The sequence below is a fragment of the Oryctolagus cuniculus genome, chromosome 17 (assembly GCF_964237555.1).
Source record: "Oryctolagus cuniculus chromosome 17, mOryCun1.1, whole genome shotgun sequence".
NCBI lineage: Eukaryota > Metazoa > Chordata > Mammalia > Lagomorpha > Leporidae > Oryctolagus > Oryctolagus cuniculus.
In genome coordinates this window covers 19537445-19555328 of record NC_091448.1, presented here as the reverse complement: position 1 = coordinate 19555328, position 17884 = coordinate 19537445, and the positions used below count along the sequence as shown (strand labels likewise).

The following is a 17884-nucleotide window of genomic DNA, read 5'->3' as shown; positions in this document are numbered from 1 at the left end:
CGCTGGTTCACTCTCCAAATGCCTGCAATGGCTGGGGCCAAGCCGGGCCAAAGAGGGGAGACAGAACTCAATCCAGGTCTCTCACATGGGTGGCAGGAACCCAACCACTCAAGCCCCACCTGCTGCCTCCGGGGTCTACATCAGCAGGAAATGGCATGCAGCTACTCCAGGGTTGGATGTGGGCAGCCCAACCAGCATGTTGGCTACTATACCACATGCCTTCCCTGAACTGCCTTTCCCCAAATCCAGACTCTGGGAATTGTCAGGGCCAGGCCCCAAACTCTGGGGCTCTTGACCCCCAGGACCCTCCCGTGGCAGCAAGGAGGACACTGGAGAACTCATAGGAGAAGCAGGGGCCTTTATTAAAGAGCTGGCAGACGTGGTTGGGGTGGAGGTGAAATCCCAGGCTTGAGCCTAGGAAAAGAGCTCCTTGGGGCAGGAACTCCTCCCTCCTTTCCTCCACCCTGCACCCCTCCATCCAAGGTTTCTTCCACCCTCCCCCTGCCTCTGGAAACACGGAGCACCAAGAACTGACGATCAGGGCCCTCCAGACCCTGGCTTGGGGTGGAGTCGAGTCCAGGCTTGGATCTCCCCATGGCGGGAGACCTGCAGAGCTCAATGAGCCCCTTCGTCCCCCTGCCAAGATAGGAGTTGGGAAGCTCCCTCTCTGTCCCCCAGGACAGAACAAAGGCTTGTTCTCTGGTGGGGGAAAGGGAGCAGGGCTTGGGCCTCTAAGCAGGCCCTGGGAGGAGGCTGGGCCGAACTCCTTGGAGCGGAAGTAAAAGCCCCAGCGGAGGATTGCACCTGCAGGCTTGCTTCCTTCCCAAAGACTGGTGGGCAGTTGAGAGTCTGGGCCGGTTGACTGACAGGACAGTGGAGATCTGCCTCGGAGACATCTGTGGGTGTCAGAGCGAGGGTTTTCCCTGACAGCACATTCAGCGTTATGTACACAGAGCAGCACCCGTCCACAGCAGGGGAGAAGCCACTGGCCACTAGTAAGAGTAGCCACCCTTGGGGCCAAAGGGCTGGGCAGGGCCGGCCAGTTCTGGGAGGTAGGCGGGGCTCTCGTCCAGGTGGGACAACGGGACTGTGTCCTCCTCACTGACTGGCCGGTCAAACTCAGCCTTAAGAGCGGGACGCTGATTGTCCGGGAAGGCCAGTGAGAAGAGGGCCTCCGGCTCGCACACGAACTTGTACACGTACCGCTCGCCAGCCACCTGCGAGGAGAGAGGGGCTGGCTCAGCCCAGTTTTCCCCACCCCCACCTGCTGTAAGCTGGGGGCTGCAGCCCCTCTCCTGGTCCAGGCAGATGTGGGGCACACTTACCTCCTTCTCTGGCTCTCTTAAGAAGCCAGCTTCCTTCCCAGTCCTTACCCCTCGTCTCAATCTCTCCATGGTTTGTTTGGGCCTTTCTGTTAATGTTTGGCACTTTTTTGGGGAAAGGGAAACCTTGGGATTGTCCGCAGCTTCTTGCCCCCTTTGACTCCTTTGCTATTCCTGCGCGTTCCTGACCTCCTAGCTCCCCAGGCACTGCCCCGCACCCCTCCTCTTGCTCCTGACCCTCAGCCCTGACCTTCTGCATGATGCCTTTCTCATAATAGTATCGGAGTGAGCGGCTCAGCTTGTCGTAGTTCATGGCCGGTCGGTTCTTCTGGATGCCCCAGAGTCTGGCAACCTGGGGACAGAAGGAAAAAAGGTGTGTGTGTGGGGGGGGGGGGGGATGGGCAGGTTGGAAAGGCTCTGAGATTCTTGTTGCAAGGCTAAGCCAGCCCTGCCCCTGCAGCCGGGCAGCAGCCCACACTCAGGGGCGGCAAGAATCCAGGTCAGGTCAAGCAAAGATGGTGATGAAGGCAGGTGCTACCACTTCCCAGGTCTCTCCTCTCCAAGCCCCAGAGCGTTGACGAGGAGGGGTTGGGGACGTCTGGGGACTCACCTCCTCAGGCTCGATGAGCTTGAACTCCATCCCCCGGCCCGTCCAGGCAATGAAATGGGCATTGGTTGGGTCGTCCAGCAGGGCCACCAGAAACTGCCACAGCTGCAAAGCACCCCGACGCTGGTAGGGCGGCCCCTCTCGGAATGCTCCAACCCCTTCCTGCTTCATGTCTCCTGGGGAACACAAAATAGGAGGTGAGGGGTTGGGGGGTCTCCCCACCTTTGGTGCCCCAGACCCTGCACCCTGTGTCCCACCCTCCAGCAACAGCCACTTCTCTGACCTTCAAATTTCTCAGGGACAACGCAGACATCATCTGGAAATGGTCGCAGAGGTTTCTCATAGCCATAGCCTTGTGGAGGAAGTTGGGGGTCTCTCAGATCTGAGTCCACAGGGACTCCTGGCTAGGGAGACCCTCCCCCAGGCAGGGCTCCCTCCTCCTGCTTGGAGGGCTTGGTATGGGAAACAGAGGTCTGCCTTACCCATGGCCCCTCACCTGGGGAGGGCCCGGAGAAGCCCTCATTGTGGAGGTACATGGAGGCACACCCAGGGACATCTGCAGGGAGGAAAGGGTGCGGTTTCAGGTGGCTGGGCAGGGCAGGGGGAGGGGAGGAGGATGTCCTCCACACATTCAAGGAATTCTTCCTGCCAGCCTGCTTTCCGGTGACTTTTCTTGTCCCAGTCGCCTGCCCACCACCAAATCCCAGGGGAAGTTCACCCCAGGGGGCATGAGGCTTGTGCCCCTCAGCTCCAGGGCTGGGCCAGAGGGCATGGATGGCAGCAGCTGGGGCTGGGCAAGCTGTTCCTCCCCAGGGCCCGGGATTCCAGGGAGCAGCTGTTTCCTGTGAGTTGGGAGGGGGGCGGTGTGAGAGATGAACCTCCGGGGAAAGGGTCCGGTGTCCATGCCTAAGGCTCCCTCGGAAGGGACAGACGTCCGGTCAGCAGGTCAGGTTCCTGGCCCTGTGTGTGTGTGTGTGTGTGTGTGTGTGTGTGCGCGCGCACGCGCGCTCCAGAGGAAAAGAGACAGACACTGAGGGAGCCGGAGCTCTAGCACGCATCTGGGAGAGAGGCAGTGAGCACTGAGCCGTGCTCTCCCAGGTCTAACAGCAGGGCACATTCCAGTCCATTCCACTCCATTCCACAGGACAGAAAACTCCCCCCCACCCCACCCCCCGAGTGTGAAGCCACCCGTTCAAGTTCCAACCCCTTCCTGCCCGCCCCCCTCCACTCCCACCTATGAATGAGACTGTGAAACCTGACACCTCCGGGAGGAGGCGGGAGGATGGGTTCATTCATGCCTCCATTTTGTGAATGGAATTCCTGACTCCATTCAGGGAAGCTGGGGGGAGGGGCAGGAGTTCAAGGGCGTGTAACACGATCCCCTCCGGTCTATAGCCTTTGAAGGTCAGCGGCAAGAGCATCTCCCTCCTCCCTGCTGCACCTCACGGCCCAGCCAGGCAAGGGCTTATCCCCACCCTGTTTCAGGGCACGCTTAAGGTTTACACTTGGACAGCGGGGTGGGAGGGGGGGGGGCGGACGGACCTGTATTTCATTCCTCTGCCCCTGAAAGACAGTGGGCACCAGAAAATGAGAAACCCTCAAGCTCTAGCCAGCTCTGAGCCTACTCTAACCTCTACATTTATTTATGGAAGCAAACTTGCAGGTACACCCAGTTTGGGGCTGGTAACAATGTAACAGAAGCCAGGAGGTACTAAAACAAGGGAGGGTTTGTTTTTTGGGCCTTTCCTAATTCAGAAAGGCCCTCCCTGGCTGCTATTTATGAACGTGGCTGAGGCCATCCAGCTTCTGGTAATAGCCAGGTGGCATGAGAAACTGAAGCAGTCACTACTTCCAGTGCCCAGCTGGGGCGCTAGGCCATCCATCACACAGGATAGGGAAAACCACACATTAACCCTGCGAGCCAACTGGGAAGTAGGAGCCTGGCTTGTTTCAAGCTTATGCTTCTTTTTATTCAAATCCCTTTGGAGCTGGGGGCCAGTGACACATGCCAGTCTTGGGTCTTAGTAGGGCATCCAACCCCCAACTGCCTGTTAAATAGACACAGATGCCTTACCTTTCCTGCTAAGTCACAAGTCTAAGAGTCTGCATGCCCCTTATCTTCTAATCTAAGTCTAAATTCGCTGATTGAAACATGACAGTTCCTTAGGAAAGAAAGGTGAATGGATGGGAAGCTTGGATGTACGAACTGATAAACAGATGGGAACGTGAAGAACTCCTGGAGAGACATCCTGGGCTTCACTGAACTACTCCCGTGATTACGGACCTCCCCCACCTGGCAATCCCACACACCCTCTGCGCCCTCCCCAGGAGAGTCCCTTACCTGAGTCGTAGGCGAAGTCCGTCTGTTCCTGTTTGATCACTACCCCCGCCCCTGGGTACCTGTGCCCGCTGACCCCGCCCTGGCCCACAGCTGGCTGGCCCGCCTGTTCATACAGGGGGTCATGGTATTCCTGCTTGAAGCTCTGCTGGGGGTAGGGTGGGCAGGGCTCCGACAGCTGGTGTTGGTAGGGGGCTGGGAGGGTCTCCCGGCCCCCACCCTGAGAAGATGTGAAGGAGTGGCACATGTCCAGGGGCTGCTGGAAGACGGAGCTGGGTGTGCTTGAAGGAAGAGAACAGAAGCCTAAATTAAGCCCTCCTCTAGTCTGCCATTCCCAGACTTACCAGGTGGGCTCGGGTGGGGTAGGGGGGGGGTTCCATATGCTTCCTCCCTACCCCCCTCCACACCTGTTTGGGAAACCTTTAGGGTGAGACCTGGACCCACAGGAGCAGCGGTGTGCCTGTCTCCTTACCTGTGCTCCCCGAGGTACCCATGGCTGGGGTGGGGCTGAGAGGCACCAGAGGCTCTCAGGAAACTCCGCTGTTCCGTCCGGGGAAAGGGCTGCAGGGGCGACTGTCCAGGGGCACCGGGGGCAGGAGACTTGATGGCGATTTGTCTGGGGGGGTCATAGGCACTGGAGTTGAGGGGGAGATGGGGGTGAGGGGGCAGAGAAGCTGAGCAAGGATCTTTGAGCCCTTCATCTCCAGGGTGAGGCCGCAGGGATTTCAGGAGAAGGCAGGACCGAGGGGGCTGGGAAGGGAAGGGCAGGAGCCGCAGACTGTGTCGCAGGTGCCGCCTTTCTCTGCTTTCCTCAGTCCTGACCCTGATCTTGAGAACATCTCTCCCAGCACAGAGCAACTGGCTTGGGTGAGACAGGGGCCTCTCAGCGGAAGCAGAGCCTGCGCCAGTCTTAACTCACATCCCTGGGGGCCTCTGTGTCTCTTCCATGCTGCTCCTTAGCTGGGCCCCCTTGGCAGGAGCCGGGGAACCTTTCGGCGGTCTGACTTGCATCTGAGCCGCTGCCTCTGCTCATGGGCGGCCTCCCTGCCCTCCTTCCGGGGGCCAGCTGGCACTCACCTGGAGTAAAGGCACTGCTCGCCATGGTGGTAGGGGAGTGGCGGCTTCCTGCTGCAGGACAGGGCCGGGTCTGTGCGGGGACTCTGGGGCTCCTTCTTGATCCTGGTGGTGGGGCTGTGGAAAGCTACTGTGGGGGTTGGGGCGGGGGCAGAGCAAAGCCAGAATGTATCACCCAAGAAGCAGCAGAGACTCTAGCACCTTCTGCTCCCCGAGGACTGGCTTGGTGACTGGTCCAGCCTCCTTCCTTCTCTGGTCTCTGTTTTCCGGGACCCATACATAGTCAGCACTTTAGGAGCATGCTAGCCGTCTACTTTGTGTCTAGTGTGATACACCAGGCTAACGCCCAGCGATAACCAGGAAGCTAAAGCTCAGCATTCAGTGCCACCTCAGCCCCAGGAAAACACGTATGGCCGCGAGTGGGGGCGTCCTCGGCACCCCCAGTCTGGGGCCTCTGGTTCGCCTGAGGGCCCTGGAAAATTCCAAGGCAGGGAAATGTTTTCTTACTCATTCGGGGCTAGGAAGAATCTTCCTTTTGCTGGTTCAGGTTGGACATCCGCCCACTTGACTGTCAGCTGCATAACATTATACACATGCTCCTAATTATCCGTGAAGCACACTGGCCTTCCCTGGGGCCCCTGCCGTGCTGGCCGGCCAGCCGAGGCCCCCGCAGGGGCGACTGCCAGTCTGTCTGCGCAGTCCAGGTGAGTGAGTGCCTCGCAACCAGGCAACCGCTGTTATCTGCTACTTGGTTATCTGCATCCTGTTTCATTTCATGTCAGGTAGCTGAGAGCAACGTAAAGCGGGGTTTCTCAACAGTGGCACTACGGATCCTCGGGCCAGGTCGTGGTGTTTTTGGTTTGTTTTTGATCGTGGGGAGCTGTCTTGAGCACTGTAGGATGTTTTTAGCAACACTCCAGCCTCTGCCCACTAGATGCCAATACCTCCTTGGGGGCGACATCCTGACCAGTTGCATGAGAGTAACTTAGAACATTAGAACTGGCCCCAGCCCCTCACTGCGGGTACACGGAAATGGAGGATCAGAGAGACAGTGTCTGCCCAAGGCCACACAGCTGGGACAGGGCCAGCCCCAGATTTGAACCAAGGCCTTCCTCTCTGTTACTGCCTGGGGAGCCCTGATCGTCACTCTTTCCTTTAGCGAAGACCAAGCTGTCTCCTGTGATCTTCTATCTCTGGGACTCGCCCTCTGCCTCCTCCCACCCCCACCCCACCTCTTACCACTCCCCACACACACACACACACCCGGCCCCCTTCCCTCCACCCATGTCCCTCTACTCACAGTTTTCTGAATGGAAATCAGGAACGAACTGCTCATCACTGTCTGGTACCTGAGCTGCAGAGAGAGGTCAGAGGTGAGCGTGGGCAGGGGACCCTGGGTGTAGCCACTGGGAAATACCATTAGCACAGCCCTGCAGGTCAGCACCAGCCTGGGAGAATCCACAGCCTCCTTCTCTGGGATCCGCTAAAACCCTGGAGGGAAGCCCGTGCCTCCCTGGAACCTGTCTGAGCAGATTCCCCGGCCCCGGGTGCTCTGTCTTTATTCCCGCCATGTTTCAGGAGACAGCCCCGCCCTGCGCTGTGGACAAAGCTCCCGGAAAGTGCCCATGGCAGTCATAGCTGGGCTGGGCAACAAGTGGGTTCTCACAGACTTAGAATCACCTGGGAAAACTGTGAATCTTGGGGGTGCGGCAGGGAGGGGGCCAGGAATCTGCATTTCAACCCCTGCCCAGGTGACTTTGCTGAAATGGAGTGGAGTAAAGAGGGAGGACCAACAGGGGTGCGAGGAGGACAGTGGGAGAGGGAGAGGCCGAGGACGTGCGCCCCGCCGGCGGGCAGCCAGGGCAGGAGCACTCCCCGGGCCCCAGGTAGGTGGAGCTGAGTTGGGGTCTAGTCAGGACCACTCATTCAAAGCAGCTCAGTCATGGCCTCTAACCTGGGTATCCGGACTCTGGGTTCTAGTTTTTGTCCGGGTCTCCCCAGGTGGGCATACAGCCGGGTACCTCCCGGGATCCCGGACTCTGCCTACTCTCGCCCCTCTCCTAAGACACAACAGATCCCAGCAGGAAGGAGAAGGGTAGAGAGCCCAGGAAGAAGGCGTCCCTAAGATGAGGCAGTGGAAGCTGCAGACTGTTCTTGGGATGGACAATGCGGCAGGGAACACCTCGCAGCCGCTGTCTTCCGAGGCCCCCTCAGCCAGGGCTGCACTGTTTCTCACTTGGATTTCAGCCACAGCCTCCCCCCGTCAGAACTCCCTGCTTCCATTCTCCTCTCCCCGCCCCAGGTCCTAACCAGGCCTGACCCTGCTTAGATCAGAGGAGAGGGGCATTCAGGGTGGTGCGGCTGCACACGGCACGTTCTCTACACAACTGCCAGTGACCTTTCTGCAAATCCTCTCTCTCTCCCTCTCTCTGTCTCTAAGCATGAAACCCAAACTCTTGCTCTTGGCCTCCTCTTTGGAGATCTTTCCACCCAAGCCAGAGGCCCCTCCCGGCTCTCGATGGTGTTCGCCTTATTTTTGCCCTAGCACATATTGCCACCTGAACGTAGTGATTTATGTTTAGGTGTTTATGCTCTACTAGAAGGTTAAGCTTGGTGCGGGCAAGCACCTGATCTAATTCATCTGATCCCCAGCACCCAGCACAGGGTCTGACTCCAAGTGCACGGTCAATGCATTATTTGTTTACTACGTGAATAAGCACATAATGACCCCGTGTCCTCTGGCTGGCAGGAAGAACTAAGGCGATCCTAGCCAAGCCCGCAGCACCAGGGGCAGGCCCTCTCTGGAAAGCTCATCCTACAGCGATGTCTTAGGTTGCAGCAGTAGCTGGGCAGGAGGCTTCACCAACTCGCTTGATGTAGCAGAGGTGCTAAGGGCTTTGAGACAGCAGATTTCACAGAGACCCTGGGATGAGGGAGTTTAAGAGTCAGGAGCCACCTGCAGCTTGAATTTATGACAAAGCAACACGACGCACGTCTAATGTGACCCAGGAACCCCGCGGCACGCTGACATTCCTTGGCAAAAACAAAAACACACAGCCACACACATTTTCTCAGGAGCCGCACTAAGGCTCAGAGGCAGCCATTCCCACACTGTCCTGATTTCAGAAGCACCTGCGCGTTGTTATAAACGCTGATTCTCAAGGTTGTGCACTTTGATCATTTTGATCACTGGCAACTTTAGGAGGCGCTGCGTAATGCCAGGATACAAGATCTTTCCAGCTGCCCAGGGGTGCAAGGCCCAGGCTCATCCCTGCCTGCCTGTGCCCTCCACCCCAGTCAAGGGGGTGAGGAGGGCAGGGTGAACGACGTGCCCCTCCCTGCGACTGAGACAAGGAGGGTCCCTAGGGTGGCTGGTGCAGAACGTGGGGGTGACTGATGCACTCCGGGCCCCCTCCTGGGGCCTCGTTAGCTGCCAGTTTCCATTGAGGTAATGGGCTGGGGGTGTCTCCTGCTGGCGTCACTGGCCTGGAGAGCAGAGGGCCCAAGGGGTCATCTTGCCTTTCTTCCTGCCTCAAGCTTCAAGGTTTGACCAGAATCCCCTCCCTGAGAGTCCTAGAGGAGGCCTCTCCCAGCGTCCAGTTCACACCCATAAGTGGGGACACCTTCGTCCCAGTGCCAAAAGCAAACCCCAGCCCCTGCTCGGCTCCTTCTCCAAACACTGGCCATCTCGTGGCTGCCCAGAGACCATCAACAAGGATAGACAGGAAAAGGAATACGGAGGCCCCACGTTCCTGGAGAGCAAGAGAGGTTTTAATGACCATGTTTGGTCTTGAGTGTACAGCACTCTGTTTGTTGATTGGCCAAGTCTGGGCTGCCCAGCTCATGTGCCAGCGTCTGCCCCCAGCTCCATCCTGGCCCTAAAGGATGGAGGATCAGAGAGGCCTGGGGACATGGCTGATGATTAAGGAGTGGTGCTGGGAAAAGTGTTAAGCCAGCATGGAGCCCAGAGAGATGTTAGGGACCCTCTCCTTCTAACAGGGGAGCAGTAAAAGAAAAGGAGGGGCTTGGGAGGCTTGCTGAGCTGGGCCCCAGAATTGGGAGGGCATGACAGCCAAGCACCAGAGGCCACTCCCACCACCCATGTCCCATCACGCTCTCCCAGGGTCCAGGGGGAGGAGGAGGGGTGAAGGCGATGTCCAGCGTTTCTGCTCCACTGTGTCACCACCGGGGGCCTGAGCGCTCCCCGGACCCCACCCCCACCCTGGCGGTGGCTCTGCAGTTCTTTCTCTGTGCAGGGGACATTTTCATCCAGGAGCCTTCTGGAAGGGGAGGGGACAGAGAGATGGAGAAGGAGGCTTGGGAGCTAACACAGACTGGGGAGCAGATTAACCCTGTCCCACCCCTCCCCACAGAATCCTGCAGGCAGCAGCATGCACACACAGACTCGCACACCCGATTCCTTGCGCTGGACTCTCCCAGCAACACAGTGGCACGCGTGAGACATGTCCTCCATGTACGCCTTCATGCACAGGCTCTCTTTTCAGATCTACAGATTTTGGCATGATGGGGGGGCAAGGGCACTGGAGCTGCTGGCAAAGGGCTGGGGAGCAGGGGCTCTTGTGAGCACAGATCCAGTCCTTTGAGAACATGATGGAAGCTACTTATTGTTCTCTTTCTAGAAAAATCCTAATGCCTCTGTGTATAGCACATCCCCACCAATTTTACACACACCTCAGGGAGCAAGGACCCTTCCGGCACTTCTGGGAATCCACAGACCCCAGCCTTCTACAGAGACACACCTGGCCCAGAGTCAGACCACAAAGCCATTGTCCCCAGGGATCCCTGAACGCTCCTCCCAAGCCCAGAAAGGAATCCTGGACCAGAACCAGCACATCTGTCACCATCACCAGACACATACAGGCTCAGCTTGATCCTCTCTCCAGCGTCGCAACAGATCCCAGGTGCCCCCACATCAGACACACCCTTCTACCCTCAGTCTAGAGAAACCCCCGACCCCAAAGATATCTGAGCTGCCTCTGCAGAGCCCTGCTCACACTCCCCCGCAACGCGCAGACACCCGACACGGATCCTGCAACCACATCCTCATCCCCCTGTACCTGCCCTGCCCGGCGCCACCTGGGCATCTCTGAATCCTCCATAGCCCCACCCACGCCAAGGGATCCACTGCTTCTCTCCAAATTGAGCCGAAAGAGGTAGGTTGGGCTCGGGCCACTATGTGTCCCAACCGCTGGCTAGTTTCCAGAGGAGCCAGTCCCTCCCTGCCCCCCCCATCTCCCCCTGCAGCTGCAGGGGTCACTGACCTGGTGGGAAGAGGCAGGAGAGGAGGCTGGGGTGGTGCTGGGCTGGTGCAGGGGGACAGGGCCCCGGCAGCTGCATCTGTCTCCGCAGAGAGAGAAGGAGCCAATGGCCTCAGCATCCCCCCCCTCAGGCCTGGCCATCCATTGCCAGCTGGGAACCCGAGCTGCTCCCTCAGAAGGGAGGAGAAGGAACCAAGGCGATCCCAGCCCCCCTCCGCCTCGCAGTCCCCACCCGCACCTCCCACCCACTGGATTTAAATGTACAGTGACTCCCAGGGCAGCAGCATGTCACACACGCACACACACTCACACTGCCACACGCAGACAGACACACGTACCAGCTCTAGACACACTGCCAAGGGGTGGGGTTTCCAGGGTTGAGAGATGAGAACATTCTCCTCCCCTTCCCATCCCCAAACCAGGCACAAATGGACCAGCAGCTGCCAAAATGCCAACCCCTGAACCCACCCTTTGCTCACAGCCTCGTGAGCTGCCCCCTGCGGGGACCCTCAGCTGACAGAGAAAGAAAGGAGCCTGGCGAGCCTGGCAGAAATCAGGCGTCGGGAGAGGAAGCCCCTGGAAACCGACACCTCTGCCATCTTCAGCTCCAGTCCAGCTCCGGAAGCACGGGAGGACGGGCAGACCATGCAAAGCCCTGCCTGTAACCCGGGACGGGGCACAGACCTGCAGCATGCACAGTTAATATCCCAGACCCCAGAGCTGGCCAGCACGCCCAGAGCGGCTCAGCCGTTCATTCCACAAGATGTCTGGAGTGCTTGGCTCCGAGCTAGGTCATCACTCTGAACATCTCTATTTTGGGGCTACCACAGTGGTCAACGCAGACCTAAGCACACTCCAAGGAATCTGGTCAGGGTCTTTTCCTTCTACCCCAAGCTGCTGTGGAGGGTTTTGAAGGGGTTGGGTTTGAGCTCAAAATAATTACCAAAGAGCGACACCCAGGGCAGAGGGATGGGAGATCCTAAGGAACAGAAAAATCCTCAGAAAGCAGGTTTGGCTTCTAGGTTTTTACATTGGTAAAATAAAGGGGTCCCACGAAGGGAGGGCAAACCCTTCCCTTGAGACTTCGAGGTCTAAACCACCATTCCACCTCCCACCTGAAGCCCCACCAGGGACACCTCCAGGCTCCACCAAGACTTATCCAAGAAGATAAGGAGACCCCAGCACACTTCCCCACCCTGGGGGGGCCCAGCCACAGACCCCATCCCTGCCTGTTCCGCTGTGCACTCCCCAGCACACAGGAAGGGGACTTTGCCTGGAGGCGGAGTGATGGAGGAGGGAGACCGAGTTGCCATTAGAATTACAATCAGGGCTATTTGCTGGGGGAGCCCCGGCCTTCTGGGCCAAAGCACAGCTGAGAAGAATGGTTGGAAACTTTTGTTGTTCTTTGGGCCAGGACTGTAAGCTGTCGGGGCTGGATAAGAAGCAGGGTTTGGGCCACTCCTGAAGCTAGGTAACAAGTTAATTGCTGTTTCTCCTTATTGCCCTGTCCCTCACTGCCCCCCAGTCACCCCCAAATGTAGCTCCGCTCACTCTTAGGCTCCTGCCAAACAAACTTTGCAAATGAAAATTTCAACCAGGAAAATGGGCCTGGGGCCAAGTTCCATTCAAATAAGCAAATACCCCACACAATGGTCTGATTCATCCCCAGGCCTGGTTACACAAGCCCAGCTCAGGGCAGAGAAAATAAATATCAATTTAAGCGTCCACACTGGGCACTGAGGAGAGCGCAGTGGCTGGACGAGAGGGGGCCCTGGAGAACGCCTTGAGATGGGGTAGAGGGGAGAGGAACTGGGCTAGGCAGGACCGCCAGGGCTGGGAACCCCCCTTCCCTTAACAGAAACGGTCACCAAACTACTCACCTTCAGCAAGCCACGTCTCCTGGAAGTGACTTAGATCCTGGAAGAGATCTGAGGGGTGAATTATGGAATCGGAGGTGAGACGGAGGCAGTGGTGAGAAGGGAGCCCCAGCTAGCCGCGGTGACCTAACCACTTAGGAGCAGGGGCCAAGAATGACCTGAGTCCCCCGGAGACCGAATCTTTTGAGGACCGAGTGGGGTTCCAGGACCTGCCCTTGGGACGTGCATATGGCGGGGCGGAGTCAGTCTGTCTCCCTGGCTCTTTACCTTCGGAGTCGGGGGGCGGCAGGGAGCCCGGGTCCATGAGCTTTCCCTGTGGGACCATCAGCGCTTCTTGCAAGCTCCCATTTCCGGGCGATTTCTGCGAGGTGGGAGGGGGGAGAATGCCCCGGAGTCACCCAGAGGAGCCCAGCCAGGGGAGCGGGGTCGGGGTTCCGGGGTGACTCAGGGGCCTGGCCGCCCAGGACCCCGCTGGGAGCGCAGGGGCGGGGGGAGGGCGCCGGTGCGGTGGGGTGAGCAGGGGCGGGGTGCAGGGCGGGGGCGGGCGTGGAGCCGGCGCGGCGCTCACGCTGCACAAGGTGTAGGGCACTTGCTGGTCCAAGTATCCGCCTTTCATCCTCCGCTCCATCCGGCCGCTCCCTCCGGCCGCGCGGCCGGGGCCCCGCGCGGGGGCAGAGACCTGGGGGGGGGGGGTAGCGTTCGCTCACGGTCCCGGGAGGGGCGGCGGGGAGGGGTAGCCCCGAGGCTTCAGGTCGGACGGCGCAACTTCTCCGAGTCACTGGCGCGATGGGGAGGTTTCCGCCAGCCGGGCCGTGCGCCGCCACTACTCCCCTCCCGCCAAAGGCAGGTCCCACCTGCTCCCCAAAGCCAGGCTCGCCGTTTCAGCTGTCTGCAGCCCAGCTCTGCCCGGGCTCGGTTACATAAGACGAGAGTGAGAGAGAGAAAGAGAGAGAGAGACTGTGTGTGTGTGTGTGTGTGTGTGTGTGCCCTCGCGCGCCCAGGAGCGGGCCCGGCGCGCACCATTCGCACGCCCGCAACTCCGGCGCCCCCTCCGGCCCGGAATCCCAGTGCCTCCCACCCCCCGCCCTGGAATCTGCGGAGGCGGGCGGTGAGAAGAGAGAGGGATGTGTCGGAGGCGAGGCGGGGAAGCACAGACACGCTCCCTCCCTTCCCCTCCGGCAGCCTCACCTGAGGCCGGGGCGTCGGTGCTGGAGCTGCGGGGGGTCCGGAGCATGTCCCCAGGCCGCTCCGAGGAGCACCAGGCTAGGCCGGAGCGAGGCGGCCCGGGCCCCGGGTCCCCCGCGCACCCGCTTGTTTTCCGGGAGCCGCACACAGTTGTGAGCCCGGGGGAGCAGCTGATTGGTGCATTTCCTTCGCCTCGTCCTGGGCTCTCGCTCCCCCCACCCGTTCCCTTTGTTTCATTGACTTTTGTGAATGAAACCCCTGGGCCGGGCACGCCCGCCAATCCGGAGACTCGCCAGGCCGATCCGGAAGGCGGAGTTTCCCAGCCCCGCGGACCAATCAAAATGTAGGGGCTGGCTCGCGGCTTCATTCACAGCTTGGGCTCCCATTCATAAAAAAATAAACTCTTTGCGGCCGGAGTTCATTCATAAGGAACTGAGAGAAATGGAGGGAAGCCGAGGCCGGGGCGGCTTCCCCGCGGGGCCCAGCGCTGGCTCCGGGTCTGGGACGCCGCGGGGCCCTCGGGCTGGCGTCCGTACTCGGCTCTGCATCTGCGTGCCCGTGGGAGTGTGCACATGAACGTTTGCTCGCCCTGGGGGCAGGCGGGCTGGCGTGCGTGCCCAGAGGAGCAATAATCGCCAGCACTTAGGAAGCACTCCGCTTCCACGTGCTCACTACGTCCCCAGAACCCGGGCCGGCCGGCTGCATCTTTTGTTTTCATTTTTGAAAGCTCAGAGGGAGGACAGTGGCTCGCCTGAGGCCACTCTGCTGGTCAGCCCTGTGGGGGGTGCGGTCCCCAGCCCCCTCCCAGGCTCTCTTGTACAGTCAGTCCTCTGAGGCCACAATGCGGTAATCTGAGAGCCAGGGGGTACACTACGGGCGCGGGCGCTCAATACATGTCACCTGGCTCGCAATCCAGGCTTCCTCAGGGGTCTGTGTGCTGCAGCGCTGTTCTCTGACCCACTTTTCTGCAGATTGTGGCAGAAACCAGAAGGGCTAGGGTGGACGCTTGCTGAAGACACATCTATCTCCTTATTAAGAGCAAGCACAGGGCTTCTGGGAGCAAAGGCCCCACACGATCGGATGATCTGGGACCAGGTTGGGTTTCAGTTTTCCTCAAGGAGCTGGTCACACTCTCTGTCACCGCATTGGTTCACCACTTCATTCAGTGAACATTGATTGCACCAGAGACAGTGCTGGCTGCCAGGCAGGCAGCTGTGACCACGCAGAGGTTCGATGGGAGCTGTACTGCCCCGGCTGCAGCCGTGGGCGCACCCAGGACATGGGAGCTCCGGAGCTCTTACTTCTGAGACATTTCTTTGAGTCCTCAGTCTGGGCACGCCTTTGGGAAGAGCCTGATTTTACTCCCTGACTGTGATAAAAACAAAGAACTGTTCAAACCCCAGGCCTGTAGGGACTGCTTCCAAAATTCACCTGATCTAACACTCTCATGACACACACACGCTCTTCCAGCTGGTCCACTCGGAACTGGACCAGGGCTCGTTCTAAGAGATCAGGTTGGGCAAATGAAAATACACTTCCTTCTCTTCTTTGTTGAAATGTTTTTTATATATTTATTTGAGAGGTAGAGTTACAGACAGTGAGAGGGCGAGATAGAGAGAGAGGTCTTCCTTCCGTTGGTTCACTCCCCAAATGGCCGCTACGGCCGGTGCTTCGCCAATCCGAAGCCAGGAGCCAGGTGCTTCCTCCTGATCTCCCATGCGGGTGCAGGGCCCAAGGACTTGGGCCATCTTCTACTGCTTTCCTAGGCCATAGCAGAGAGCTGGATCGGAAGAGGAGCAGCCGGGACTAGAACCGGCACCCATATGGGATGCCGGTGCCGCAGGCAGAGAATTAACATACTGTACCATGGCACTGGCCCCTGTTGAAATGTTTTTTAAGGCTAATCCATGTCCATTGTCCCTCTCCTTCAGGAACCCTTCCAAGATTTCCCGATTCAGTTCCTAGAGGCCCTTACAGCATTCTTGCCTATATCTCTAGTGTGGCCACCTTCATTTTGCCTCCTGGGGTGGACATCCCTGTGTAGGGAGAGCTCTGCAGAGTCTGGGAGAGCTCTCATTTGTATCTGTGCGTCCTTTTGGGGAGTCTCCTTCATGCTTATGGCCATCACGAGAAATGCTTGCTCTGTGAGCAGGCACGATAAAGACTAAGCTTATGTACCTACGCGGGAACCTGCCCCAGAAAGGAGAGACAAGCCCAAGCAAATCCCAGCTCTGGGCTGGCTGGAACTAGTTTAGGGAGCAGGATGAGTCTTGGGGCCAGGAGGAGTGGGGGGAGGGGGCTGAGGGCTTTTCCAGAAAGGCAGCTGTGGAGCGGTCTCCAGGACGCTTGAAAATTCTGGTTTTGCTGGGCCCCTGGTTCTGAATTCCTGCACTTGTTTGGAGGGCCCTTGGCTCCTGGTAAGTGTCCCCTGAACACCTCCCATCCTCCCTGAGCCTGACAGAGGCGGGAGGGCCTTCTGTGAGTGAGAGAAGATGCGCCTGCTGCTGGCACTGTGGCCATTGTCCTCTGGTTCAGTGCCTAGGCTGGGAGCAGCGGCCTCTCCAAGGGCAAAGCTCCAGCCTCCTCCGCTGGGAAGAGAAAGAAGAGAGCGGCTGGAGGGACTCGTGTCATACAAGACTTTTTCCCAGGGAGCCCCCCCGCCCCCCCCGTGCCATGCCTCCTCCGCGGTCATCCTGCAGTGTTTTGCCTGTCACCCCCAGTTTACCCATGAGAACACAGAAGCCTCACAAACCCACCCCTACCCCAAAGACCCCCCCCCCCCAAGCAGACCACAGACACACAAGATGGACTCAGAGGCATGCCGGCTCTCGAGTGAAGGCCCAGCAGGCCTGACAGATGACACGACTGAGCAGGGACACGCGTGGACTAAGACGCTCACGGTCCCGTCCAAGACTTCATGGAAGACGCACACAGAAGGTCCTGCACGTTGGATGGTGGTTGACTGGCGAGTGCTTTATTCCCTCCAGTGGACTGGGGGTGGGGTGGGACGTGACTGACTGTTTCCCCAGGGTCTGTTATAAAATGTAAATGTGAATTTTAAGATATGCAAATATTCATACAAAGGCAGCCTGTGTGTTGCTCAGTGAGTGGAAGATCCCAGTGCGCTGGTGGCCTTGCTGCCTCAGGAGATCAGAGAAGCAGGTTTCAGAGCAGGAGTAGCAGAGGGCTGGGTTGGATGAATTGGGGCCCTGGGGTGGGTGCCCTGACCATCCAGACTGTGAGGGAAGGAATGAAATGCCTTCTGGGCCTGGCTCTGACAAGGAGACAGCCTGGTAAGACCCAGGGCTGATACACAGGGTCAAATGGTGGCCTGTGCCCCTTTAGTGTCTCCTAGATGGGAGTTGTCACCAGTTAGGCAGTGGGGATGGAGCAGCCCAGGGTCTTGCCCTGTGGGTTCCCGGGTCAGGAGGACCCTCTTCCTGCAAAGTGCCCCTCTGGGACTCCCTTCTTCTTTTGTCTCACTGTCCCACTTTTTTTTTTTTTTTTAAGATTTATTTACTTTATTTGAAAGGCAGAGTTACAGAGAGGCAGAAAAAGGGAGAGGGCCATTCCCAGATGGCTGCAATGGCCAGAGCTGCACTGATCCAGAGCCAGGAGCCAGGAGCTTCCTCCAGGTCTCCCACTTGGGTTCAGGGGCCCGAGAACTTGGACCATCTTCTACTGCTTTCCCAAGCCATAGCAGAGAGTGGGATCAGAAGAGGAGCAGCCAGGTCTTGAATTGGTGCCCATATAGGATGCCTGCGCTGCAGACGGCAGCTTTACCTGCTATGCCACAGTGCTGGCCCTTCACTGTCCCACTTTTTTTTTTTTTTTTTTTAAGATTTATTTATCTACTTGAAAGTCAGAATTACACACACACACACACACACAGAGAGAGAGAGAGAAAGAGAGAGAGAGAGAGAAGTCGTCTATCCGCTGGTTCACTCCCCAATTGGCCACAATGACCGCAGCTGTGTTGATCCAAAGCCAGGAGCCAGGAGCTTCTTCTGGGTCTCCCATGTGGGCATAGGGGCCCAAGGACTTGGGCCATTTTCTTTCTTTCTTTCTTTCTTTCTTTCTTTCTTTCTTTCTTTCTTTCTTTCTTTTACTAGACAGGCAAGAGTTAGACAGTAAGAGAGAGAGACAGAGAAAAAGGTCTTCCTTCCGTTGGTTCATCCCCCAAATGGCTGCTACAGCCGGCG

The 17884-nt window shown here is 58.3% G+C and overlaps 1 protein-coding gene across 9 annotated transcripts; it reads right to left on the bottom strand.

Annotated features, from left to right (window-relative positions):
• Nucleotides 1-341: 341 nt before the first annotated feature.
• On the bottom strand, nt 342-13900 carry ETV4 (ETS variant transcription factor 4). 9 transcript variants are annotated; one of them, XM_070060648.1, is made up of 14 exons: nt 13686-13900; nt 13066-13176; nt 12765-12858; nt 12501-12548; nt 10624-10699; nt 6642-6695; nt 5345-5471; nt 4740-4883; nt 4271-4548; nt 2426-2485; nt 2213-2281; nt 1933-2105; nt 1573-1674; nt 342-1217 (listed from the first exon to the last, which is right to left on the bottom strand). In XM_070060648.1, exons 5-14 carry the CDS (start codon nt 10697-10699, stop codon nt 993-995), a joined length of 1308 nt encoding a protein of 435 aa, XP_069916749.1. In that variant the 5' UTR covers nt 12501-12548; nt 12765-12858; nt 13066-13176; nt 13686-13900; the 3' UTR covers nt 342-992. The 9 variants fall into 9 exon arrangements, with proteins under 9 accessions (XP_069916749.1, XP_069916742.1, XP_069916745.1 ...); XM_070060641.1 differs by lacking the exon at nt 10624-10699 and having other exon boundaries at nt 4740-4901; XM_070060644.1 differs by lacking the exon at nt 10624-10699 and having other exon boundaries at nt 13686-13899.
• Nucleotides 13901-17884: the final 3984 nt, after the last annotated feature.

Bases quoted from the DNA above. Each gene is read 5' to 3' on its own strand.
- ETV4 (XM_070060641.1), bottom strand. From the start codon at position 13,125: ATGGAGCGGAGGATGAAAGGCGGATACTTGGACCAGCAAGTGCCCTAC. The intron at 12,549-12,764 runs GTAAAGAGCCAG...TTCACCCCTCAG, and splicing joins GCCGCCCCCCGACTCCGAAG to ATCTCTTCCAGGATCTAAGT. The intron at 5,472-6,641 runs GTGAGTAGAGGG...CAACCCCCACAG, and splicing joins TGATTTCCATTCAGAAAACT to TAGCTTTCCACAGCCCCACC.